We start from the raw sequence: 27,540 nt of genomic DNA on the forward strand, positions 1-27,540 counted from the left end.
CAATCAGCTTTTAAGGTCTCACCCTCAATAATCAGAAACACTAAAGAAATAGTCAATGATCAGCAGACATTAGAAGAAAACTCCCCATATCACAGGCCATGATCAAACAAATAAAGGAATAAAAGAGTAACAGATTTAGAGGAAGCATAAATGGTACAGAGAATGAAAAGGAGAAGGTTAAATTATTATTAACATCCTCTCAATGAAAACACACTGCATCTGTAAAACAAGTTGCAATTTAAAAAATTATAGGGTGGAGTTAAGATGGCAGACTAGGAGGACATGGAATTCGCATCTCTGCACAACTAGGGCACCTACCAGGCACCGGTGGGGGACCGCATCCACCTAAGAGGATGGAAGGAACCCCCAGCGACCGGGTAGGACATGGGGTGTGGGGGGGAGTGAGGGGGGAGCAGAAGTGGAGGCAGGATGGGACCAGCCCCTGAGGGGTGGCTGGGGGCAGGGAAGGGATCCCACTCCCAAAGGGGGAAATTGGGGGGTCACTGGGAGGGCAGAAGATTAAAAGTGAATGTGGCCAGGTTTCCCCTGCCCACTAGGGCTCCTGAGAGCCTGCTGAGATGCCGGGCCTGATCCTCTGCCCACTGAGGCCCACTCCAGCCATTCGGCTCCTGAGGGAACAGAAGTGGGGGGAAGGGGGAGCTTAAGTAAAGGCCAGACCTACAGGACTGGCAAGCCTGAGGGGCAGCTGGGGGAGGGGAGGAGTTCCTACATCCAGTGGGACCCACCCACTGTTAGGGGTCCAGTGGCAACAGGGGAGACCCTGGGGGAGACAGGCGTTGGGTGGGAGTGGAGGAACAGAAGGGAATGCAGCCAGTGCTTTTCCTGTCCACTTAGGCACCGGGGAGGCTGTTGGGCTCCTGGACCTAATCCTCTGCCCTCAGAGCCTCCCTCCTGCCATGCAGAGCCCAAGCCCCGCCCCTAAACCCCCACCCAGGGCCCCACCTCTACACTCAGAGACCCCCTCTGAGACCCCCTCCAACGACGCTGGGCCTAAACCCCACCCACACACCCTCATCCAGGGCCTTACCACCAAACTCCCGAACTCCACACTCCAGAGGCTCCTCTTTGGACATGATGCTTTTCCCCTGCTGTGCAGGTTCTAAGCAGAGGCCCTGCCCCACACGTGAACGTCGCCCCGCCTAGGCCCCACCCTCAAGGTCTTTTCTGGCTGTGCCTAGGCACCCCCCCATGCTCAAATGTCACCCCCCAGGCCTAGGCACCACCCCACCCTAAAGCTCACCCCTGCCTAAGTTCCATCCCGACCCAAACTCCACACCCCATAGCCAAGGCTTTCTTTTTTTTTTTTCTTTTTTCAGGATGGGGTTCTGTCTTACCTTGTTGTTGTTGATTCATTTATATTTTTTTTTCTAATAAATCTTCTATTTTTCTAATTTTATTTTCTTCTTTCTACTTTGTTATTGTTCTGCTCTTTTTGGCTTGTTCCCCCCTCCCTTTTTTTTTCTTTTTTCACTTGTGGTTTTGTTTTACATTGTTGCAGTTTTTTCAATTACATTTTTATTTTTCCTAATATATTTTTTATCTTTCTAATTTTATTTTATTTTTTATTATTTTTAATTGTACTGCTCCTTTTTTTCTTTTTTTTTTTTTCCTGCTGTGCCACACAGCTTGCAGGATCTTGGTTCCCAGCTGGAGGTAGAGCCCAAGCTCCAGTGGTGGGAGCACTGAGTCCAAACCGCTGGACTAAGAGAGAACCTCAGACCTCAGGGAATATTAATCAGAGTGCAGCATCCCAGAGGCATTCATCTCGGCACCAAGACCCAACTATACCCAACGGCCTGCAAACTCCAGTGCTGGATGCCTCAGGCCAAACAACCAGTAAGACAGGAATACAGCCCCACCCATCAAAAAAAAAAAAGAACAATGAAACGACAAAAAAATATGTTACAGAGGAAGGAGCAAGGTAAAAACCTTCAAGACCAAAATAAATGAAGATGAAATAGGCAACCTACCTGAAAAAGAATTCAGAGTAATGATAGTAAAGATAATCCAAAATCTCGGAAACAGAATGGAGAAAATACAAGAAAAATTTAACACGGATCGTAAAGAACCAAAGAGCAAACACACAGTGATGAACAACAGAAGAACTGAAATTAAAAACACTCTAGAAGGAATCAATAGCAAAATAACTGAGGCAGAAACATGGATAAGTGAGCTGGAAGATAAAATAGTGGAAATAACTGCCAGGGAGCAGAATAAAGAAAAAAGAATGAAAAGAATTGAGGACAGTCTCAGAGACGTCTGGGACAACATTAAACACAACAACATTCAAATTATAGGGGTCCCAGAAGAAAAAGAGAACAAGAAAGGGTCTGAGAAAATATTTGAAGAGATTATAGTTGAAAACTTCCCTAACATGGGAACGGAAATAGTCAATCAAGTCCAGGAAGTGTGGAGAGTACCTACAGGATAAATCCAAGGAGAAACACGCAAAGAAACATATTAATCAAACTATCAAAAATTAAATACAAAGAAAAACTATTAAAAGCAGCAAGGGGAAAGCAACAAGTAACATACAAGGGAATCCCCATAAGGTTAACAGCTGATCTTTCAGCAGAAACTCTGCAAGCCAGAAGGAAGTGGTAGGACATATTTAAAGTGCTGAAAGGGAAAACCTACAAGCAAGATTATTCTACCCCACAAGGATCTCATTCAGATTCGATGGAGAAATCAAAAGCTTTACAGACAAGCAAAAGCTATGAGAACTCAGCAGCACACAACCAGCTTTACAACATATGCTAAAGGAACTTCTCTAAGTGGGAAACACAAGAGATGAAAAAGACCCATAAAAACTAACCCAGATCAATTCAGAAAATGGTAATAGGAACATACATATCGATAATCACCTTGAATGTAAATGGATTAAATGCTCCAACCAAAAGACACAGACTGGCTGAATGGATACAAACACAAGACCCTTATATATGCTGTCTACAAGAAACCTACTTCAGACTTAGGGACATATACAGACTGAAAGTGAGGGGGATAGAAAAAGATACTCCATGCAAATGGAAATCAAAAGAAAGCTGGAGTAGCAATACTCATATCATTTAAAATAGACTTTAAAATAAAGACTGTTACAAGAGATAAAGAAGGACGTTACATAATGATCAAGGGATCAATCCAAGAAGAAAACATAACAATTATAAACATTTATGCACCCAACTAGGAGCACCTCAATACATAAGGCAAAGGCTAACAGCCATAAAAGGGGAAATTGACAGTAACACAATAATACTAGGAGACTTTAACATCCCACTTACACCAATAGACAGATCATCCAGACAGAAAATAAATAAGGAAACACAAGCTTTAAATGATACAATAAACCAGATAGGCTTAACTGATATTTTTAGGACATTCCAGCTGAAAGCGGAAGAATACACCTTCTCAAGTGCGCATGGAATGTTCTCCAGAATAGATCACATCTTGGGTCACAAATCAAGCCTTGGAAAGTTTAAGAAAACTGAATTCTTATCAAGTATCTTTTCCGACCACAACGCTATGAGATTAGATAACAATTACAGGAAAAAGAACAGTAAACAACACAAATAGATGGAGGCTAAACAGTGTGCTGCTAAACAACCAAGAGATCACTGAAGAAATCAAAAAACTAAAAAAATACCTAGAAACAAATGACAATGAAAACACGACGATCCAAAACCTATGGGACACAGCAAAAGCACTTCTAAGACGGAAGTTCATAGCAATTCAAGCTCACCTAAAGAAATAAGAAAAATTTCAAATAAACAATCTAACCTTACACCTAAAGCAACTAGAAAAAGAAGAACAAAGAAAACCCAGTTAGTAGAAAGAATCATAAAGATCAGAGCAGAGATAAATGAAATAGAAACGAAGAAAAAAAGAGCAAAGATCAATAAAAGTAAAAGTTGGTTCTTTGAAAAGATAAACAAAATTGATAAACCTTTAGCCACATTCATCAAGAAAAAAGGGAGAGGACTCAAATCAATAAAAATAGAAGTGAAAAAGGAAAGATTACAACTGACGCTGAAGAAATACAAAAGATCATAAGAGATTACTACAAGCAACTCTATACCAATAAAATGGACAATCTGGAAGAAATGGACAAATTCTTGGAAAAGTACAACCTTCCAAGATCAAACCAGGAAGATTTAGAAAATATAAACAGATGAATCACAGGTAATAAAATTGAAACTGTAATTAAAAATCTTCCAACAAACAAAAGTCCAACACCAGATGGCTTCACAGGCAAATTCTATCAAACATTTAGAGAAGAGTTAACACCTATCCTTCTCAAACTCTTCCAAAAAACTGCAGAGGGAGGAACACTCACAAACTCATTCTATGAGGCCACTGTCACCCTGATACCAAAACCAGACAAAGATATCACAAAAAAAGAAAATTATAGACCAATATCACTGATGAACATAGACAGAAAAATACCCAACAAACTACTAGCAAACAGAATCCAACAATACATTAAAAGGATCATACACCATGATCAAGTGGGATTTATCCCAGAGATGCAAGGATTCTTCAATATATGCAAATCAATCAATGTGATACACCATATTAATAAATTGAAGAATAAAAACCATATGATCATCTCAATAGATTCAGAAAAAGCTGTTGACAAAATTCAACATAAGTTTATGATAAAAATTCTCCAGAAAGTGGGCACAGAGGAAACGCACCTCAACATAATAAAAGCCATATACGACAAACCCAAGGCAAACCTCATTCTCAATGGTGAAAAACTGAAAGCATTTCCTCTAAGATCAGGAATAAGACAAGGATGTCCACTCTTGCCACTATTATTCAGTATAATATTGGAAGTCCTAGCCACAGCAATCAGAGAAGAAAAAGAAATAAAAGGAATCCAAATTGGAAAAGAAGTAAAACTGTCACTGTTTGCTGATGACATGATACTATACATAGAGAATCCTAAAGATGCCACCAGAAAACTACTAGAACTAATCAATGAATTTGGTAAGGTTGCAGGATACAAAATAAATGCACAGAAATCTCTTACATTCCAAACACTAAAAACGAAAGATCAAAAAGAGAAATTAAGGAAATAATCCCATTTACCATCACAACAAAAAAAAATAAAATACCTAGGAGTAAACCTACCTAAGGAAGCAAAAGGTCTGTACTCGGAAAACTATAAAACACTGATGAAAGAAATCAAAAATAACATAAACAGAGAGATATACCATGCTCCTGGATTAGAAGAATCAACATTGTGAAAATGACTCTACTACCCAAAGCAATCTGCAGGTTCAGTGCAATCCCTATCAAATTACCAATGGCATTTTTCATAGAACTAGAACAAGAAATTTCACAGTTTGTACAGAAACACAAAAGACCCCGAACAGCCAAAGCAATCTTAAGAAAGAAAAACGGAGCTGGAGGAATCAGTCTCCCTGACTTCAGACTATACTACAAAGCTACCATAATCAAAACAATATGGTACTGGCAGAGAAACAGAAATATAGATCAATGGAACAGGATAGAAAGCCCAGAAATAAACCCACACACATATGGTCACCTTATCTTTGACAAAGGATGCAAGAATATACAATGGAGAAAAGACAGCCTCTTCAGTAAGTGGTGCTGGGAAAACTGGACAGCTACATGTAAAAGAATGAAATTAGAACACTCCCTACACCATACACAAAAATAAACTCAAAATGGATTAAAGACCTAAATGTAAGACCCACACTATAAAACTCTTAGAGGAAAACATAGGCAGAACACTCTATGACATAAATCACAGCAAGATCCTTTTTGACCCACCTCCTAGAGTAAGGGAAATAAAAACAAAAATAAACAAATGGGACCTAATGAAACTTCAAAGCTTTTGCACAGCAAAGGAAACCATAAACAAGACAAAAAAACAACCCTCAAAATGGGAGAAAATATGTGCAAATGAATCAATGGACAAAATGATTAATCTCCAAAATATACAAGCAGATCATGCTGCTCAATATCACAAAAACAAACAAAAATGGGCAGAAGACCTAAATAGACATTTCTCCAAAACAGGCATACAGATGGCCAACAGATACATGAAAAGATGCTCAACATCACTAAACATTAGAGAACTGCAAATCAAAACCACAATGAGGTAACACCTCACACCGGTCAGAATGGCCATCATCAAAAAATCTACAAACAATAAATGCTGGAGAGGGTGTGGAGAAAAGGGAACCCTCCTGCATTGTTGGTGGGAATATAAATTGATACAGCTACTATTCAGCTACTATGGAGAACAGTATGGAGCTTCCTTAAAAAACTACCATATGACCCAGCAATCCCACTATTGGGCATATACCCTGAGAAAACCATAATTCAAAAATACATGTACCACAATGTTCATTGCAGCACTATTTACAAGAGCCAGGACATGGAAACAACCTAAATGTCCATCAGCAGATGAAAGGATAAAGAAGATGTGGCACATATATACAATGGAATATTACTCAGCAATAAAAAGGGATGAAACTGAGTTATTTGTAGTGAGGTGGGTAGTCCGAGAATGTGCCACACAGAAGTGAAGTAAGTCAGAAAGAGAAAAACAAATACCATTTCTAATGCATATATATGGAATGTAAAAAAGCGGTACTGATGAACCTAGTGGCAGGGCAGGAATAAAGACACAGATGTAGAGAACGGACTTGAGGGCATAGGGGGAAAGAGAAAGCTGGGATGAAGTGAGAGAGTAGCACTGACATATATACACCACCAAATGTAAAATGGATGGCTAGTGGGAAACTGCTGCATAGCACAAGGAGATCAACTCGATGCTTTGTGACCACCTAGAGGAATGGGATAGGGACGGTGGGAGGGAGACCCAAGAGGGAGAGGATACGGGGATATATGTATACATATAGCTGATTCACTTTGTTGTACAGCAGAAACTAACACAACATTGTAAAGCATTTATACTCCAATAAAGATGTGAAAAAAATTAAAAATTAAAAAAATTAAAAATTATAGAATAAGATATCTTAGAAATTTAAAATACGCTGGCTGAAATAAAAAATATTCAATGGGGCTTCCCTGGTGGCACAGTGGTTGAGAGTTCGCCTGCCGATGCAGGGGACGCGGGTTCATGCCCCAGTCCGGGAGCATCCCACATGCCGTGGAGCGGCTGGGCCCGTGAGCCATGGCCGCTGAGCCTGCGTGTCCGGAGCCTGTGCTCTGCAACGGGAGAGGCCACAGCAGTGAGAGGCCTGCGTACCGCCCAAAAAAAAATTCAATGGAAGGGTTGAAAGATGAAATGTAATAAATATTTTAGAAATTAGAATAAAAATGCAAACAGAAGAAAAAACAGCGGAAACATCTAAAATTTGAAGATCAATTAGAGAGGTAAAACATCTGTCTAAGGAGTTTCAGAAGAGAGACAACAGAGGTAGAAAATCATATAAAAAAAAAATCTCAGAACTGCAGAGCATGAGTATATTGCTAAAATATTCTCCTAATTGCCAGTAAAATCAAGGAGAAAGGAATCACCCCAAAGTACATAATTATGAAATTTCAGAACTTCGTGGATAAAAAGAAGATTCCGAAAGAGGAAAAGAAACAAACAGGTAACATACAGAGATGAGATCAGAATGACAAAAACTTCTTAGCAACAATGCTGGAGGCTGGAATACGTAGAGCAGAGCCTTCAAAATTCTGAGGGAAAAGTGCTTTTTAACCTTGAACTCCACACCCAAGCTATCAGTCAAGTATATGACAAGCAGAGACCCTTTCAGACATGAAAAATGACTTCCAATGTACCCTATTTTAGCAGTTCTAGAAACTAAAGCCACAAAGGCAAGGAAGAGAACTGGTACTGGAACTGGGAACAAGGGGTTCAAGATGAGAAACTGTGCAGCAGTCCACACTGAATCAGGAGGGCAGAGGGCTGTGGAAAGATCTCCCCCCAAAAAACATAATAAAGGGTTTTGAACAGTGCTTAAATGTTTCAAAAAATTAATATGGGGGACTTCCCTGGTGGTCCACTGGTTTAGAATCCGCCTTCCAATGCAGGGGACACGAGTTCAATCCCTGGTCGGGGAACTAAGATCCCACATGCCGCGGGGCAACTAAGCATGTGAGCTGCAACTACAGAGCCCACGTGCTCTGGAGCCCATGCCGCCACAACTAGAGAGAAGCCCATGCACGACAACAAAGAGCCCGCACCCTGCATCGAAATATCCAACATACCACAGCGAAGGTCCCATGTGCTGCAACTAAGACCCAATGCAGCCAAAAATAAAATAAAATAAATAAATATATTTTTTTAAAAAAGATGCTCCACATCGCTAAAAAAAAAAAATTAATATGGGTATGTCAGCCTGAGCATCGGGGGAAAGCAGCAGTAGACTCGAAGAAGGCAAAAAAGGAGGCGGAAGTATGGTACACTGCTTGACTCAGCAGAGAACCGTATCTACGTAGAAATAATAATACAATCACTGTTCATTGATCTAAGTATTTTGATATAACTACTTTCAAGGGAGGCAATAAGGAGGGAAAGGGTTAGGTAGATGAGAGATAAATCTTCAGCTGACATAGGACAAAATCAATAGGAAATATTCAACACAAATCAAGAAATATCAACAATGAGTATATTACTTAGAAATATGGAGGTAAACATCAGGATAAACAGTAAAAAGAGTTGAAACTGGCTGTCTGTGAGGAAATTAAATGGAAGACAACATGCAACTGTAATATCTCATCATGAGAATTGCAGTAATAGTTAAATTGCTTACTATGTGTACCTATTTCTTTTCATACAAATTGTGTTCAACATCTTTTCCAGAGATGATCAGAAATGGTACTGGAACCAAGGAACAAGAAAATACAGATCATTAATTTTCATATTTACTGATTTATAAGGTTGACTTTGGTTTTCATCATTTCATATCCTCTCTTCAATATATATTGGGTTGGCCAAAAAGTTCATTCCGATTTTTCCGTACCATCTTATGGGAACATCCGAACGAACTTTTTTTTTTTTTTTTTTTTGCGGTACATGGGCCTCTCACTGTTGTGGCCTCTCCCATTGTGGAGCACAGGCTCCGGACGCGCAGGCTCAGCGGCCATGGCCCACGGGCCCAGCCGCTCCGCGGCATGTGGGATCTTCCCGGACCGGGGCACGAACCCGCGTCCCCTGCATTGGCAGGCGGACTCTCAACCACTGCACCACCAGGGAAGCCCCGAACGAACTTTTTGACCACCCCAATATTTCAAGTTCTAGAATCACATGTATCTTATGTTCTATTTCTTCACCTCTTCACTTCTCAACTCCCCTAAATACACACACACACACACACACACACACACACACACACACACACACACACGACAGTGCCCCTCATTCTACAAGTACTTAATGTGCTGGGGATATTTTATGCGACATTTATTTATGTTCTGAGTACTGGGAATATATCAGTGAATAAAACCAACAACATCTCTCTCCTCAGGGAGCCTCCATTATAGTAATGTTTAGAAAAAAATCGGAGTAATTTATTTCAAATTATTTAGGTAACATAGACTTTTTCTGGCTTATTGGGAACATTACCAAATTAGTACTTGTGGCCTCCAAGGAGAAATAATTAGAGGTTTTAGCAGTGAATCCCATGCCATACATTTCTATGTTTTTTGATATCACAGAAATAACACCATTGAGAATTTATTATACACATAGCTCTAAGATAAATTAATAGCCATAGATGTAATTTAAATGATTCCAATTCAATAAAATTCTCAGAAGAAATATTTTACTAACTTCTAGCATATATTCAAAAAATTAGCTTTATCCTAAGCACACTGTATTGTCTCTAAGGTTCCTAAACTTAAATATACATATATATATAAAATATCATTTTTCTTCAAAGTCCTTTCAACTCTGAAAACGTTATTATTTAAGCTATAATTAAATATTAACCTAAGTGAGATCCTTTTTTCTTACCCAACATCATTTTCATAGTCTCGCTTTTTTCTTTCAAAAAGATTAATTTTAACTTATCTACTTAGTTCTTAGAACACAGGTCATTATTCTCACCCTTTTTATTCACCGGGAAGGATCTACTGAAATTAAAATGTTCCAAGAGTCTGTCATATAGAAAGTTTTAGAGCTAAAAAGTCAGCAAAATTACCTATGACCATTCACTAAGAAAGTATATATAGCTGTCAAGTTGATCTCACCTCTTTTGTGCGTCTAAAGGAAAAAAGTATGCAAAATCTGCATAACATAAAAGCAAGAATATTTCAAACATCAAATAATTATATAATAATGATAAATAGCTAACATTTATGAGTAGCTACAATACACTAAGTTTTTCAATATATTTGTTTTACTTTGATTTTCAAACCAGTTCTCTTAATTTACTGCCCTCATTTCCAAGAGATAAATAGGGCTCAGAGAGGTTAAATAACTTTCTCCTTTCTAGATGCTTAGGACTTGAATGTGAGTCCGCCTGTGTACAAAGTATACAAAGTATGCTTTTTCTAGTATACGGAGTGACCTCTGAGGATGACTTAAAGCTATTAAAAGAACCTCTCACAAAAAGACAAATATGGATTTTTTTTTTCTTTCAGACCTCATTATTCACAGCAAATTGTTTTCCAGTCTTTTTATAAATACTTGTAAAATGTAATTTGGAACAGTGAAAATGTTCTGGAAGTAGACAGTGGTAACGTTTCCAACACACTGTGCATATACTAAATGTCAATGAATTGTATACTTTAAAATGGTTAAAATGGTAAAGTTTATGTTATGTGTATTTTACCACCATAATTTTTTTTAATGTCATTTGGCCCAGAGGAAGTAAATTAGAAACTTATCCTTTATATACACAGATCACAAATTTCAAGGTCGCCTCTTCATTTCTAAGGCTATACATTTAAATGCTACCTCACTGCTAGGGACTTCCAAACTTATATCTGTCGCAGAGACCTGACTCCTGAATTCAGACCCAACTCCCTGGTCAACATCTCCATGTGAATTTCTAACAGACTTAAAAACTGAACATGGCCAATACCAAGTTACTCATATTCCCTCCATGCCAGCTCCTTCCCAGTAGCCCAGGTTAAATGATGGCAACTCCACTCTCCTGGTTGCTCAGGGCAAATCCTCAGTATCACCCTTGTATCTCTCTCCCTCCCCCTCCCCACACCAGTAAATCATAATGGTTTTACCTCAAAACAATGTCTCTCAATCTGGGCTGACATTTTGGGCAGGATAATTCTTTATTGTGCGGGCTGTCCTCTACATTTTACAGTGTTTAGCAGCATCCCTGGCTTCTACTCACAGATGTAGCTAACACAACCCAGTTGTCACAACCAGTTGTGACATTCCCAAATGTCCCCTGCTGGGCACAATCTCCCCTGGTAGAAAACCATGGCCTTAAATATATCCGACCTTCAACCCCTTCTCACCACCTTCTCTGCCATGACCTTCATTCAGGCTATTATCATCAACTCGTCCTTATTTCTATAGTAGCCTCCCAGCTGGTTTCCTCGTGACCACTTGCTCAACTGACCACCCAAGATAATCCTATTAAAATATTATTTTAAAAAAAAAGATCACGTCACCACTCTCTAAAAACTCCCCCATGTCCTTCTATCTCGCCCAAGAGTAAAAGCCAAAAGTGTATTCCAACCTATGAAGACATACCTGATTTGGGCCTGATGACCCCTCTGACGTGACCTCCTATCAATGCCCGCCATGTTCACTCTGCTCCAGCTCGGTGGCCTCTTCTCTGGTCCTCAAACATGCCACAGCCACGCCTGCCTCAGGGCCTTTTGCTCTTGTGGTTCCCCCCATCTGGGATTTTCCCTGATATCCCCATGGCTGGCTCCCTCACTTCCTTCAGGTCTTTACTCAAATTCCCTTCCTCAGTGAGGCAGCCCATAGCCCACCCACTTCAAATGTCAGTCTCTCAGATATCACTTACGTGTGGAATCTTAAAAATTGACACAAATGAACTTATTTACGAAACAAAAACAGACTTACCAAGATAGAAAACAAACTTATGGTTACCAAAGGGGAAAGGTGGGCGGGGGGATAAAATAAGAATTTGGGAGTAATATACACACACTACTATATATAAAATAGATAAACAACAACAAGGCCCTACTGTATAGCACAGGGAACTATACTCAATATTTTGTAATAACCTATATGGGACAAGAATCTGAAAAAGAATATATATATAACTGAATCAGTTTGCTGTACAACTGAAACTAATACATATAAATCAACCATACTTCAATAAAAAAATAAATTAAGGGCTTCCCTGGTGGCACAGTGGTTGAGAGTCCACCTCCCGATGCAGGGGACACGGGTTCGTGCCCCGGTCTGGGAAGATCCCACATGCCGCGGAGCGGCTGGGCCCGTGAGCCATGGCTGCTGAGCCTGCACGTCCGGAGCCTGTGCTCCGCAACAGGAGAGGCCACAACAGTGAGAGGCCCGCGTACCGCAAAAAAATTAAAAATTAATTAATTAAAAAACTACAATGAGAAAAAAACTCTTAGTCTCTCACCTATCACTGCCTATCCTTCCTCCTTGCCTTATCTTTCCTCGTAAGCACTCATCACCATCCAACACACTCTCTATTTAACTTCTTGATCATGTTTATTAGCCTGTTCATGAGGATCAAGGATTTGTCAGTTTTATTCTCAACTTATCTCATGTATTTGTAATAGTGCCTCGCACACAATAAGGTCTCAACAACGATCAGAGGAATGAATGAACCTCTTAGGACCAATACTGACAAATTTTTTAAGAGACCACTAGTTATTGTGGCTTCAGAGTCCATGATCTGTTCATCTCTACAAAGCATGCAGACATGAATAGCTATGTGTTTACTTAAAACAACAAGCAGCATAGCATCACTCCTTATCTGATACGCTTGCCGACATGATCCTTCTTTCTTGGCATGGATGTCCAATTGCCCAACACTAAATATAGATCAACAGATCTCATCACGATGATAACAGCCTTGCCAGATCAATGACCCCACAGCCTACATCTCATCAGACTCTCACGCAGTAGAGAAATCCTTAGCAACATAACATATCACTCACTTATTCTTCATCAATCCATTGTTTTTCCAAAGCCAGGAAATAAATATTTTTAAGTGAGATGTTTTTAGATATTTTTTTAAGATTTTTTTTTAGATTTTTTTTTAGATGTTTTTATATTTAGATGTTTAGATATTTGTTTTTAGATGTTTTTAGATATTTTTAAATATTTTTAAGTGAGTCCAAAGACTCACTTAGAAATGCTTCTAATTTGGATGAGGTTGACTAACATCTAAACTATGGATTCAGGGGAAAAACAATAGATACCAGCAAAGAGCTTAAGTGATTGGCGCCACAGTCTAAATCCAGAGAATGGTTTCCAGGTTTCTAAAATAAGGTATGTTTATCTGGGTCTCCAGGGAAATCTATTCAAATTCCAGATTACACTGGACCTGAGTTGTTGGATTTGATAATATACTACAAAAAAATGCAGTGAATTTCAACTGCAATCGAGCTTTTCTTTAAATGCAAATGAGAAATGATAAATCATGCATAAGTAGGTACAGATTCTAAGATGTTGAGGTTGTCTTTGAAGGTGATGACCCAGAATGCTCTGGGGCATATGACTCCTCAAATTGATTTACTGCCTTTAAAATAATGTTGCGTTCATGTCAGTACTATTTATAATAGCAAAAAACTAAAAGCCACTGAAATGCCAGGCAATAGGGAAAGAAAAGATAAACCAATAGGGCACTGTTTAAATAAATTATTAAACAAAAGTACAAAAGAAAACTATGCAACCATTAAAAGATGAAACTGACCCATGTGCACTAATGTGTAATATTCATCAAGACATCATTATATGATAAAAGCAACCTGGAGAAGATGATTCTGCCAAGTATGATTCTGACTGTTTGAAACAGTGTTTGTGTGAATGTACAAACAGATGTGTAAAAATTAGATATTTTCAGATCCACATTCTCCACCATTCCACACTTGGCTTCCTGCCCAGGAGGCAGGTCTGTATGGACCTGGGACCTACAAGGCAAGGGATGGGTTCCCTTCCCTTGCCTTGTAGCTTCTGGTTGGATTCAGCCAATGAGATCCCTGGCAGGAGATGTGAGGACAAGGACCATTCATCACCTTGAGCCTCTTCCCAACTTTCCTCTGCACTTTGTTTATATCCCTCTAAAGGCCACAGCATCTCTCAAGCACCCTCTCCATAAAAACGTTTTCTCTCCAGATTCCGGAAACTACTGCCTTCCTTTGCCGCTGCAGACCCAGTGTCATAAAGATTGATACCTGCTCAGGGGCACTCCACAATTCCTGGTAGCTGATCTTAAACCTTGCTCATACTTTCCTACTTCTGTAAATAGTTCTTTTATTAAACTCTTCTCAATGACCTACTTCGCATGTACCATTTCTTTTTTTGGCAGAACCCTAACTAATAATTATAGTAAAACTTATGTGTGTGTATTTTGTGTGATTTATATACACAACTATGCATAGAGATGTACTTACATGTGCAAGGAATGTTTCTGAAGGATATGTAAGAAAAGGGAGAGTGGAACACGTGGCCTAGACTTTGGCTTCTAGTTTTATATCTCTGAAATTTTGTCAACTTTTAAAATGTCTGATCACATACAAGTAATAAATTTGTAATTGAGAAATGAAACCATATGGGAAAAGATATGTGTTATTACCTTTTAGATGGCGCACTAATGAGGGAAAGAAGTAACGAATACCAGAGAAAATGAGAGTGACGACATGGATATTCATTTTGAACAGTGCAAAACATCTGATGGGAAGGATGCTCACTTCTGAAACTTAAGTGTGACAGCTATCAAAGTGTCCATCCCCACTGTAGAGTGGGTCTGTACCAGCTTGTTCCCTTGACCTACTTTTAGAAAAGCAGGCCTATTTTTAAAATTTCCTTCAAAATAAGCCCAGTTTCTTTTAAATTTATTTACTTTTTAAATTTATTTACTTTTTAAATTTATTTACTTTTGGCCGCATTGGGGCTTTGTTGCCGCACGCGGGCTTCCTCTAGTTCCAGCAAGCGGGGGCTACTCTTCATTGCAGAAGCCCATTTTCTTAATGCATCCCATTCACGTTTCAGATTTGCTACTTTCCGTCTTAACTGCACTTTTTTGAGAACTTTAGACAGGAGTACAGTCATATAAATGTGCTTATTTAGGTCTGATAAAATGTTTACTCTTTTCTGATTAAAATAAAATAGCCTCATTCACATAAGGCAATCTTGACTTTTAGAACTACTTCCAAACTTCCTAAAACTACTGTGAGGTAAAAAGTGAAAATCATTAATGTGGTATTAGAGCCCACAATTAAATTAATTTATAGAGGCTTTAATGCAATTCAATTTCCTCCAGACTGTATCCCTAATGGTGCTGGGGTTGTACTTAATATACTTTAAAGCATAATTCATTATTGTTTTTGCAAAACCATTTAAATATTGCAAATGACACTATTATACATATTTCCATGGTGACATAATATGTTTGCAGTCTATTTAATTTACAGATGATGAGACTAAAGTGAAAACTCTCTGAGGACCATAGATCTTCTACAACATCACATTTTCCAGTTCTAAGATATCAGGTGTATAAGTTATCTGTATTTTCAAGAATGAACTCTTGAAACAGTAATACATATTTTAAATGATCTAATTGTGAAACTTTAAGAAAATTAAAATCTAGGGCAAAGAAAAACCAGTGATACAAACAGTTAAGATATTTGGGGTTCATAATTTAAGCTGATAAAGTATTAGCCTTTAAAATTAAACAGATCTTTTCCAAAGCCACATTAAGGAAATATCTAGAAAAGAACATAAGTTATATGCAAGTCTCCAAACCTCAACTCAACTTATTCATATACTTATGTACGAGGTAGCTAAGGATCTCAGAACACATTAAGGCAACTGTAAAATTATAACTAATGGGCAAAGTTGTTAGGATAATTTTTCATGCTCCCAAACTTAGATATACAGAATCTATGCTAGAAAACATTCAATAATAAATAGCTAACTAGTTTGTACCCTAAGAGAAAGAGACATATATTACTGGTCCAAAGCATTTTTAGCTGAGGATATCAGCTAAATTCAGATGCCATTTTCGCTACAAATGTGCTGCACAGCGGTGATATATTTGAGAAAGGAGCAGCAGATGTAACTATGGAAATCATCACTTTAATTGACAACAACATGAAAATTCAGAAGGATAACAAGCATCATGGATGGAGGTGACAATTATGCAGGAATAAGAATCAAATGTATTGTAAAGAAGAAGAACCTAGTTTTTCCCTCTCTGGAGATTTCCCACTACTCCACAAATAAGAAGTACAAGGATGGAAAGAATAGTCTTCTCATTAATGAAAATGGGACAAAGGAAGAGCCAGGACATTCCTACCTGGTTTCCAGATGAACTGATTATCCTTTTTGCCTTCCAAATGAGCTGCATGGGACAGCAAGAAAGAAAGTAATAGAAATAGCTTCCTCAGGCCCCTCCATAACCAGCGAACGACAGCCAGGTTACCCTTTGGACACATTCTTCAGATTTTCAGCCTCTTGACTCGCCTATTCCTAAAAGAAAAAAAAAAGAACATCGCATAAGTTTCTTCTGTAAAGAAATTACAAAAACTCACTTGGACTGCTAGAACCTTTAGCAATAATGGCATTACAAATGTACCATGACCATAAAGAAAGTTTACAAGATATTAACATTTTAAGGTCAGACGTGAATTAGCCCACGCTTTCAATCCTTACCCATGAAAGGTGTTATCAATTCTAGGGATTCTACAGTCCCCCAATCAGTTTACTTTTGCTTTTAAGAGCAGGGTTGGCAGATACCTGGTTCATTCCCTCCTTCTACTCAGCCAAACTCCTTGAAGAGCCCACGATTTTTGGAGGAAGATCTGTACATACAGCAAAGTCCAAATAGGGCAATGAACATTCTAACAATGGTATTAAGAGAATGACAGAGAAAGAATGAGGAAAAGGCAATCAGTTCTTCTGTGGTGACGAAAAAACAGAGGGAAATCTCCACAAGGTAATATTTGAGAGGAGCCAGGGGAAAAGGGTTTGAAGGTGCCAGGAAGGGCATTTCAGGCCAAGAGAACTAGGTGCTGAAATGTATTTTGTGTTTGGGGACCAGGGAGCGGGCAAGTGGCTACAGTGAAGGACACATGGGGGAGGGAGGAATGGACAGAGATGAGATTTAGAGCATAGGTTGGGAAGCAAATTATAAAAAGCCTTGAATGTCATGTGAGAGATTTGGGTTTCATGCTGTAAATAATAACAATAAGAATCACAGGAGAGCAAATGACTTTTAAATAACTGACATCAGTGAACATAATGTTCATAACATGATTACAGAGAAATTGAGGCCGTTATGAAACTAGAGATATAGTCCACGCAAGTACTGGTGAATGACAGAATCAGAAGTTTGAAAGGTAGTGCAGAGGCTGGGTTTAAAGGATTTGGTTAACAACTGGGTGGGATGTATGAGAGACAGAGAATAGAAAAGACAGATTCCAGACCAATGGGACCCCTCTACCAAAAATGAGAAATGGGAAGAGGGGAAGGTTTAAAAAGGAAGATAAAGAGAATTTTCTTTAGAGAATATTAAGTTTGATGTGCCTACAGGACATCCAGGTAGTTGCCCAAAAGATAATAGGAAAATTCTACGTGGAATTAAAGAGATCTGGGGTAACCTGCCACAATACATGTATTAGAAAAATATATTAAGACAGATAAGTGTAGGGCAATAAAAGGATGGAACAGTAAGAAAGGATGTCAAGGGTAGAAGCTTTTCCCCCTAAATATTTACCAAAGAATCGCTAAAAGTGGGTAGCAAGTCTGACTGTGAACTTCCTAGGAACCAAAAAAAAAAAAAAAAAAAAATTGGCTACTATAGCCCTCATATATGTAGGAGTAAAGTATATATTCTTTTTATATTGTTTTAGGAGAAGCCATTCCCCTCCTTCCAAGCACTGGTGGAATTTTACCCCAAGAGTTCTCATCAACACAGACGCTGTGCTGAGCAACGCACTCAACACATCACCTCATCTATAAAACAGACAACAGCAATGTGTGGTCAGTGGGGTCTTGGGCTCTTCTAGAACACTCCAAGGGTACAGTGGCAAAGTACAAATCAGTGAAAATGATTCTACGAGGAATCAACCAATAGAGTTCAAGTTCACAGCTCTCTGATGTCCTGCCTTGGTCCAGGGATGAAGATAATATTTGGATAAACAACCGAATGCTTTTCTTCAAATCTCCGCATTGCGTGCCAATATCGAAAAGAGTGGACTGCTCCAGCTGAAATTCAACAGAGCTCCCCTGTTTGACAGTTTGTCCCTAGGAGTGGCCTGTTAGACTATTCAATGGAACCTTTGGGGCACTACTGGGCCCGATTCATAAACCTCTGGACTAGATGCAAACTGTACCCCCTTACATGAGACATCTCTGTGTATACACACACACACACACACACACACACACACACACACACACACACACAAACACACACCCTAGACGATGGGTATTTCACTTTGCTAATGGCAAATCCACATGCTTAACAAGCAACACAACAGTGAATGGTTTGGGAACTGTATCATGATATTTTAAAGTCTACACACACACACAGACACACGTGAATAGGTGATTAATTCTTCATAATATAGATTTGCTACAAAACGTTAGTACGGACATTTTTTGGAAGGCACCATTGCCATGAATTCCATTAAGGCACCTGAAAAACATCAAAATACTGCCCCCATAGAACAAGATAACTTCCTAGTGAATCCTACAAATCAAGTTAGTTGAAAAATATACCCCTGGGAAAGCAGGTGAACTGGCCTTCTGTACAATGATGGATTAAGTCATCGTAATGTTAGAGAACTTTTGATAAGAACGATGATTTGCGTTTTGGGGTAGTTTACCTACAGCTATTATTATTACTATTAATAAATTAGGTAACCAGCAGGACCAGCTGTCTACTGAGGCCACTTCTTTTGTGATGGGAAATGACCGGGGTACAGAAGATGACTCTGTTCATTCTCATTAGCGGGAGACATAGTTTCAGCATATCTAAAGGCATATTCATGTCATTACAATGTAAGCCAAAGATATGGAGAACCAGAAGCACGTTTGTTAGACTCTAAATGGCCATAGGTGGGAACCCAAAGAGAAATTTAAAAGGAGTTCCAGCGAGACTGTATGTGAGCTGGATTGATTAGCCAGTAATTTATACATAAATATTTTGAACTTTGCATCAATTTTGGGTTTTAATTGCAAGACCTGAACGCATGTTGCTATGAGCCCTGGTCTTCTTTTAGGCTCCCTCCCTGGTACAGAGCCCTGTATTGACTCTGCAAAGGGACCCACTGGCTTTAAGGGTCCTTTTGTGTTCACCAAAGCCAGTGGAAGATCCCTGAACAGAGTGGCTTGGGGTGCCTACTGAACACCTGCGGTCACCATTATCTCCTGGCTATCACTAATTAACAAGGATAGGGACAGTACATAGAGAACAGAGTTCTGGTTGCCAAGGGGGAGGCGGATGGGGGAGGGAAGGATTGGGAGTGTGGGATTAGCAGATGCAAACTATTATATATAGAATGGATAAACAACAAGGTCCTACTCTATAGCACAGGGAATTCTACTCAATATCCTGTGATAAACCATAATGGAAAAGAATATGAAAAATAATATATATATGTATAACTGACTCACTTAGCTGTACAGCAGAAATTAACACAACATTATAAATCAACTATACGGCAATAAATTTTTTTTAAAAAAACAAGGATAGTGACAGTAGAAACCTAAGGCTAATCTTGACCAAAAAAAAATTCTGAAATAGAGCTCTTAGAGAATGCACCTAAACATCTGAGTTCAAGATGCCACAGCAATCTTACTCCTAAAAACAACCACACATTTTTAGTATCTGTATTACCTATAATCCTATACCTCGTTACCTCTCTTTTCCCAAGAAGCGTGAGGACAGAAGATGGGAAACTAGATTTGATGAAGCTTCCACCATTCGCCATGCTGCAAGCTTTACATCCACTAGTAAACGGAGAATCTCTGTTGAGTTGATGGAACGTGCAGGATGGAATTTGAACACAGGTATGTCTTACTCGACTAAACTATGCTGCCTCGCTTGCCTCTAAAGACCTGAAACTCACTAAATTATTCCTCAGAAGACATCGGAAGTCATTCTTGTATCTATTACTTGAATAAGCCACACAAGAGTTCACGATAAACAAAATAAGAGGAAACAAGAAACAATTAGAGCTGCCACTCCCCTGTTAGTCAAACACAAATGGAAAAATGCTGTGACTATGAAAAAACATATTATGCAGGAAGCATGTGCTACCCATGATGGCATGAATAATTTATCTCAGGAAGATTGTTGAGTGTCCCAATCAACTTATTTACTCTATATCTTAGCATCCAAAATGTATTTGCAAGGTTAGCTCTAAACTGATGAATATTAAGAGAAATAAAAAAAGTTTCTCCTTTTAGCCTCAGTTTTCTAATCATTTAAAGGCCATTCAAACTATGAAAAATGTGCCTTACACTTCATATGCATTTCATTTCCCCTTAAATGTAATCTTATTGCTGAAGTCCTTGAATATCTAAAAAGGTACAAAACTTAAAAATAAAATAAAAACTGTTCCAATTTGCTTGCAGCCTGAAGGAACAGCAATGAGGAGGAGAAAAGCAAACTTGAACGTCCTTATCCCGATAGCGCCATCTGATGGCAACTGTGCAGAGACAATGGTTCAATAAAGATGGCCGAGTAACAAGGGCTGGAGGGGAGGACGCCCACTGTTAGTGCCGACTCAAATGACCAGGATGGGAACTCCAACCAGTTGCCTAATTCAAGTTAACTAACACTGCTGGAGAAATCACAGAAGCATTTGCTTTTTCTCAGAGATTTGCCTAATTTCTGATTGCAATACGGTGCACTGCAATTCCATCCCTCATAATCTGTCAATATACAAAATACTGACCTGAGCACTTCACTGAACTCTCACCACAGCCTTATGAATTAGTTATTCACATTATCCCCTACTTTAGAGATGAGGAAACTGAGGCATGGAGAGGTAAGTGACAGCCCAAGGTCACAGAGGTAGTAAGTTGTTCACAATTGATCTCAGTGACCCTCCTCTGAAAGGAGAGAGACTTATAATGTGACCTAATACCAACGCAAGTAATTTTCCATAGCCCTGAAAATATAGATCCTTTCTAACACTGTGTAGGGTCTCTCAGCAGCTTGTGGAAGGCAATTTACATCTCATTTCACTTAATCCTCACATAATACTATGAGCAATTATTCTTATTTTTCAGATGTAGAAGAAACTGGTCATTGAGGATATTAAATAATTATCCCAAGGTCATCTCAGCTAGAAAACATCAAAGCTGGATTAAAAATGGCCTGAGCAGGGCTTCCCTGGTGGCGCAGTGGTTGAGAGTCCGCCTGCCGATGCAGGGGACGCGAGTTCGTGCCCCGGTCTGGGGGGATCCCACGTGCCGCGGAGCGGCTGGGCCCGTGAGCCATGGCCGCTGAGCCTGCGCATCCAGAGCCTGTGCTCCGCAACGGGAGAGGCCACAGCAGTGAGGGGCCCGCGAACCACAAAAAAAAAAAAAAAATGGCCTGAGCCCACAGCCCTGATCTGATTAGAGGATCACACGTGGTGACCCTGGCTGATCCCCCAGCCTGGGAGTCTCAGGGTCCCCACCTACAAAATGAGGAGGGCCATCATCCCATAGCCCTTAGTGAGTAAGGATGCAATCAAATAATGGAGGGAACGTTCTGAGGTGAGTGCCTGCCAGAGAGAGAGAGAGTACTCACTGAAGTTTTACGGTTCCTATTGTCAGGATTCTCTCAAAATTCAGAAAAACCCTGACTCTAGCAATATTTCAGGGAAGGTTTGAATGTTACCCTGCCCTGCGCCAAAGGACTGAGGGATGATTTTTTTCAACCTCCCAATCTTATGACTTCATGCCATATTTTTGAAGAGCTAAAAGCACTCTGTAGCAAGAGCCCCATTAAGGATTCACACTGACCCTGTTACGGAGAAAGCAGGTATTATCATCTCTATGTTATGAGAGGGTACCTTCTGGCCTTGCAATGACAAGATGTTTAGTAACTTCCTCAAACCTTTTAACTGCCAGCCTCTTCTTCCATGTACCTCACTGCAGAATCCTAAATTACATCAAATACAAGCATGGGGGGCCTGCAAGCATACCATAAAATATACAATGAGTTTGGCTTTATGGTATTAATAATCGCCATAGGTTTGTATCACATAACAAAGCCACAGAAAATTTTGCAAGAAGTCCACACAAATATTTTACCTATCTCTAAACAAAACTGTGCCACAGGACGTACTGATAGAAAGAGGGCTTAAAACCAGTTTGCCAAGCCTTCTAAACCAACTTGGTAGCTGTGGCAGACACCACTATATTCTGTCTTCTAGAACTACAATTTTTTTTTAACATCTTTACTGGAGTATAATTGCTTTACAATGTTGTGTTAGTTTCTGCTGTATAACAAAGTGAAGCAGCTATATGCATACACATATCCCCATATCTCCTCCCTCTTGCATCTCCCTCCCACCCTCCCTATCCCACCCCTCTAGGTGGTCACAAAGCACCGAGCTGATCTCCCTGTGCTATGCAGCTGCTTCCCACTAGCTATCTATTTGACATTTGGTAGTGTGTATATGTCCATGCCACTCTCTCACTTCGTCCCAGCTTACCCTTCCCCCCTCCCCGTGTCCTCAACTCCATTCTCTAGGTCTCTGTCTTTATTCCTGTCCTGCCCCTAGGTTCATCTTTTTTTTTTTTTTTTTTTTTTTAGATTCCATATATATGTGTTAGCATATGGTATTTGTTTTTCTCTTTCTGACTTACTTCACTCTGTATGACAGACTCTAGGTCCATCTACCTCATTACAAATAACTCAATTTCATTTCTTTTTATGGCTGAGTAATATTCAATTGTATATATGTGCCACATCTTCTTTATCCATTCATCTGTCGATGGACACTTAGGTTGTTCCCATGTCCTGCCTATTGTAAGTAGAGCTGCAATGAACACTGTGGTACATGACTCTTTTTGAATTATGGTTTTCTCAGGGTACATGCCCAGTAGTGGGATTGCTGGGTCGTATGGTAGTTCTATTTTTAGTTTTCTAAGGAACCTCCATACTGTTCTCCACAGTGGCTGTATCAATTTACATTCCCACCAACAGTGCAAGAGGGTTCCCTTTTCTCCACACCCTCTCCAGCATTTATTGTTTCTAGATTGTTTGATGATGGTCATTCTGACCAGTGTGAGGTGATACCTCATTGTAGTTTTGATTTGCATTTCTCTAATGATTAGTGATGTTGAGCATCCTTTCATGTGTTTGTTGGCAATCTGTGTATCTTCTTTGGAGAAATGTCTATTTAGGTCTTCTGCCCATTTTTCGATTGGGTTGTTTTTTTGATATTGAGCTGCATGGGCTGCTTGTATATTTTGGAGATTAAGCCTTTGTCAGTTGCTTCATTTGTAAATATTTTCTCCCATTCTGAGGGTTGTCTTTTCATCTTGTTTATGGTTTCCTTTGCTGTGCAAAATCTTTTAAGTTTCATTAGGTCCCATTTGTTTATTTTTGTCTTTATTTCCATTTCTCTAGGAGGTGGATCTAAAAGAATCTTGCTGTGATTTATGTCATAGTGTTCTGCCTATGTTTCCCCTAAGACTTTTATAGTGTCTGGCCTTACATTTAGCTCTTTAATCCATTTTGAGTTTATTTTTGTGTATGGTGTTAGAGAGTGTTCTAATTTCATTCTTTTACATGCAGCTGTCCATTTTTCCCAGCACCACTCATTGAAGAGGTTGTCTTTTTTCCATTATATATTCTTGCCTCCTTCATTAAAGATAAGGTGACCATATGTGCGTGGGTTTATCTCTGGGCTTTCTATCCTGTTCCATTGATCTATATTTCTGTTTTTGTACCAGTACTATCCTGTCTGGATTATTGTAGCTTGGTAGTATAGTCTGAGGTCAGGGAGCCTGATTCCTCCAGCCCCATTTCTCTTTCTTAAGTTTGCTTTGGCTACTCAGGGTCTTTTGTGTTTCCGCACAAATTGTGAAATTTTTTGTTCTAGTTCTGTGAAAAATGCCATTGGTAGTTTGATAGGGATTGCATTGAATCTGTAGATTGCTTTGGGTAGTGCAGTCATTTTCACAATGTTGATTCATCGAATCCAAGAACATGGTATATCTCTCCATCTGTTTGTATCACCTTTAATTTCTTTCATTAGTGTCTTATAGTCTTCTGCATACAGACAGGTCTTTTGTCTCCTTAGGTAGGTTTATTCCTGGGTATTTTATTCTTTTTGTTGCAGTGGTAAATGGGACTGGTTCCTTAATTTCTCTTTCAGATTTTTCATCATTAATGTATAGGAATGCAAGAGATTTCTGTGCATTAATTTTGTATCCTGCTACTTTCCCAAATTCATTGATTAGTTCTAGTAGAGTAGAGCTCTTAGCTCTTCCTGGTAGAGTCTTTAGGATTCTCTATGAATAGTATCATGTCATATGCATACAGAGACAGTTTTACTTCTTTTCCGATTTGGATTTCTTTTATTTTTTTCTTCTCTGATTGCTGTGGCTAAAACTTCCCTTGATCATTATGTAGTATCCTTCTTTGTCTATTGTAATAGTCTTTATTTTAAAGTCTATTTTGTCTGATATGAGAATTGCTACTCCAGCCTTTCTTTTTTTAATAGATTCATTTTGAAAAATTTTCATTTATTTTTGGCTGCGTTGAGTCTTTTTTGCTGTGTGAGGGCTTTCTCTAGTTGCAGCAAGCGGGGGCTACTCTTCATTGCAGTGAGCGGGCTTCTCATTGCGGTGGCTTCTCTTTCTGCGGAGCACAGGCTCTAGGCGCGCCGGCCTCAGTAGTTGTGGCACAAGGGCTCAGCAGCTGTGGCTCGTGGGCTCCAGAGCGCAAGCTCAGTAGTTGTGGTGCATAGGCTTAGTTGCTCCGTGGCATGTGGGATATCCCCAGACCAGGGCTCGAACCCATTTCCCCTGCATTGGCAGGCAGATTCCCAACCACTGTGCCACCAGAGAAGCCCCTCCAGCTTTCTTTTGATTTCCATTTGTATGGAATATCTTTTTCCAGCCTCTCACTTTCAGTCTGTATGTGTCCCTAGGTCTGAAGTGGATCTCTTGCAGGCAGCATATATACTGATCTTGTTTATGTATCCATTCAGCCAGTCTATGTCTTTTGGTTGGAGCATTTAATCCATTTACATTAAGGTAATTATCGATATGTATGTTCCTATTCCCATTTTCTTAATTGTTTTGGGTTTGTTTTTGTAGGTCTTTTCCTTCTCTTGTGTTTCCTGCCTAGAGAAGTTCCTTTAGCATTTGTTGTAAAGCTGGTTTCGTGGTGCTGAATTCTCTTAACTTTTGCTTGTCTGTAAAGGTCTTAATTTCTCCATTGAATCTGAATGAGATCCTTGCTGGGTAGAGTAATCTTGGTTGTAGGTTTTTCCCTTTCATCACTTTAAATATGTCCTGCCACTCCCTTCTGGCTTGCAGAGTTTCTGCTGAAAGATCAGCTGTTAACCTTATGGGGATTCCCTTGTATGTTATTTGTTGTTTTTCCCTTGCTTCTTTTAATATTTTTTCTTTGTATTTAATTTTTGATACTTTGATTAATATGTGTCTTGGCATGTTTCTCCTTGGATTTATCCTGTATGGGACTCTCTGTGCTTCCTGGACTAGATTGACTATTTCCTTTCCCATGTTAGGGAAGTTTTCAACTATAATCTCTTCAAATATTTTCTCAAACCCTTTCTTTTTCTCTTCTTCTTCAGGACTCCTATAATTCAAACGTTGGTGCGTTTAATATTGCCCCAGACGTCTCCGAGACTGTCCTCAATTCTTTTCATTCTTTATTCTGCTCTGTGGTAGTTATTTCCACTCTTTTATCTTCCAGGTCACTTATCCATTCTTCTGCCTCAGTTATTCTGCTATTGAGTCCTTCTAGAGAATTTTTAATTTCATTTTTTGTGTTGTTCATCATTGTTTGCTCTTTAGTTCTTCTAGGTCCTTGTTAAACGTTTCCTATATTTTCTCCATTCTATTTCCAAGATTTTGGATCACCTTTACTCTCATTACTCTGAATTCTTTTTCAGGTAGACTGCCTATTTCCTCCTCATTTGTTTGGTCTGGTGGGTTTTTACCCTGCTCCTTCATCCGCTGCATATTTCTCTGTCTTCTCATTTTGCTTCACTTACTGTGTTTGGGGTCTCCTTTTCACAGGCTGCAGGTTCATAGTTCCTGTTGTTTTTGGTGTCTGCCCCCAGTGAGTAAGGTTGGTTCAGTGGCTTGTGTAGGCTTCCTGGGGACTGGTGCCTGTGTTCTGGTGGATGAGGCTGGATCTTGTCTTTCTGGTGGGCAGGACTCTGTCCAGTTGTGTTTTGGGGTGTGTGTGAACTTATTATGATTTTAGGCAGCCTCTCTGTTAATGGGTGGGGTTGTGTTCCTGTCTTGCCAGTTGTTTGGCATGGGGTGTCCAGCACTGTAGCTTGCTGGTCACTGAGTGGAGCTGGGTCTTAGCATTGAGATGGAGATCTCTGGGAGAGCTCTTGCCAATTGAAATTTCCTGGAGCCGGGAGGTCTCTGGTGGTCCAGTGTCCTGAACTTGGCTCTCCCACCTCAGAGGCTCAGGCCTGACACCCAGCCGGAGCACCCAGACCCTGTCAGCCACACAGTATAGGAGCATCCATAGACCTCAACCCTCATGCTGATCTTTCCACTTGGATTCCACTCCAGGGGCACAAAGCAAACAAACTGGGCTCTCACGGAGTGCAGTAACTTGTGGTGCATCACACTGTCAACATTCATGTTTCCTGCAAAGGTTCATCTCGGTAATGGCACCACCGTGTGAAGATTCCCTCAAGACACTCAGTCTTGGTCAGATAGGCTGGGACTTGGGACCTGGGACCTTTTGCTGCAGTGCTTGCATGTGGACCTAGAACTCCAATTTGTTAAGAATGTCCACTGGCTATTTTAAGGGAAAAAATCATATTTGCAAATTTCCTTGTAGCACAGTGGCCACATGAGACAGTTCTGGCCAATGATTTGCAGATACAAGTGTCAAGGAGAGGATGGGATTTTTCTCCAATAAAACTATAAAACCCCCCAAAAGTATGAAAGTATGGTTCTTTGCCATTGGCCCTTTTTCCCGTGATCCCTGCCTGGAACACAGATATTAATGCCTGGAGGTGTCAGAGCCATCTGAAGGCCATGGGATGAATGCCACCCACTAAGAATGATGGAGCGGGAGGCAGATGAAGTCTGAGACTCAGACGCCATCATGGAGCTACAGCACCTGTCCTAGACTGTCAACTTCTGGACTTTCTGACGTGTGAGAAAAATAAACTCTTTTGTTTTAAGGCACTTTTTTG

The 27,540-nt window shown here is 39.7% G+C and overlaps 1 protein-coding gene across 1 annotated transcript in view; it reads right to left on the reverse strand.

Moving 5' to 3' along the window:
• The window catches only part of THSD7B (thrombospondin type 1 domain containing 7B), a 778,062-nt gene extending 761,457 nt beyond the window's left edge, over positions 1–16,605 (reverse strand). The window contains exon 1 of the mRNA XM_060152966.1: positions 16,467–16,605. Within this exon, the coding sequence (XP_060008949.1) occupies positions 16,467–16,605 (139 nt within the window). The remainder of the gene's footprint in view (positions 1–16,466) is intronic.
• Positions 16,606–27,540: the final 10,935 nt, after the last annotated feature.

This window comes from Lagenorhynchus albirostris, chromosome 6, assembly GCF_949774975.1.
Source record: "Lagenorhynchus albirostris chromosome 6, mLagAlb1.1, whole genome shotgun sequence".
Classification (NCBI taxonomy): Eukaryota; Metazoa; Chordata; class Mammalia; order Artiodactyla; family Delphinidae; genus Lagenorhynchus; species Lagenorhynchus albirostris.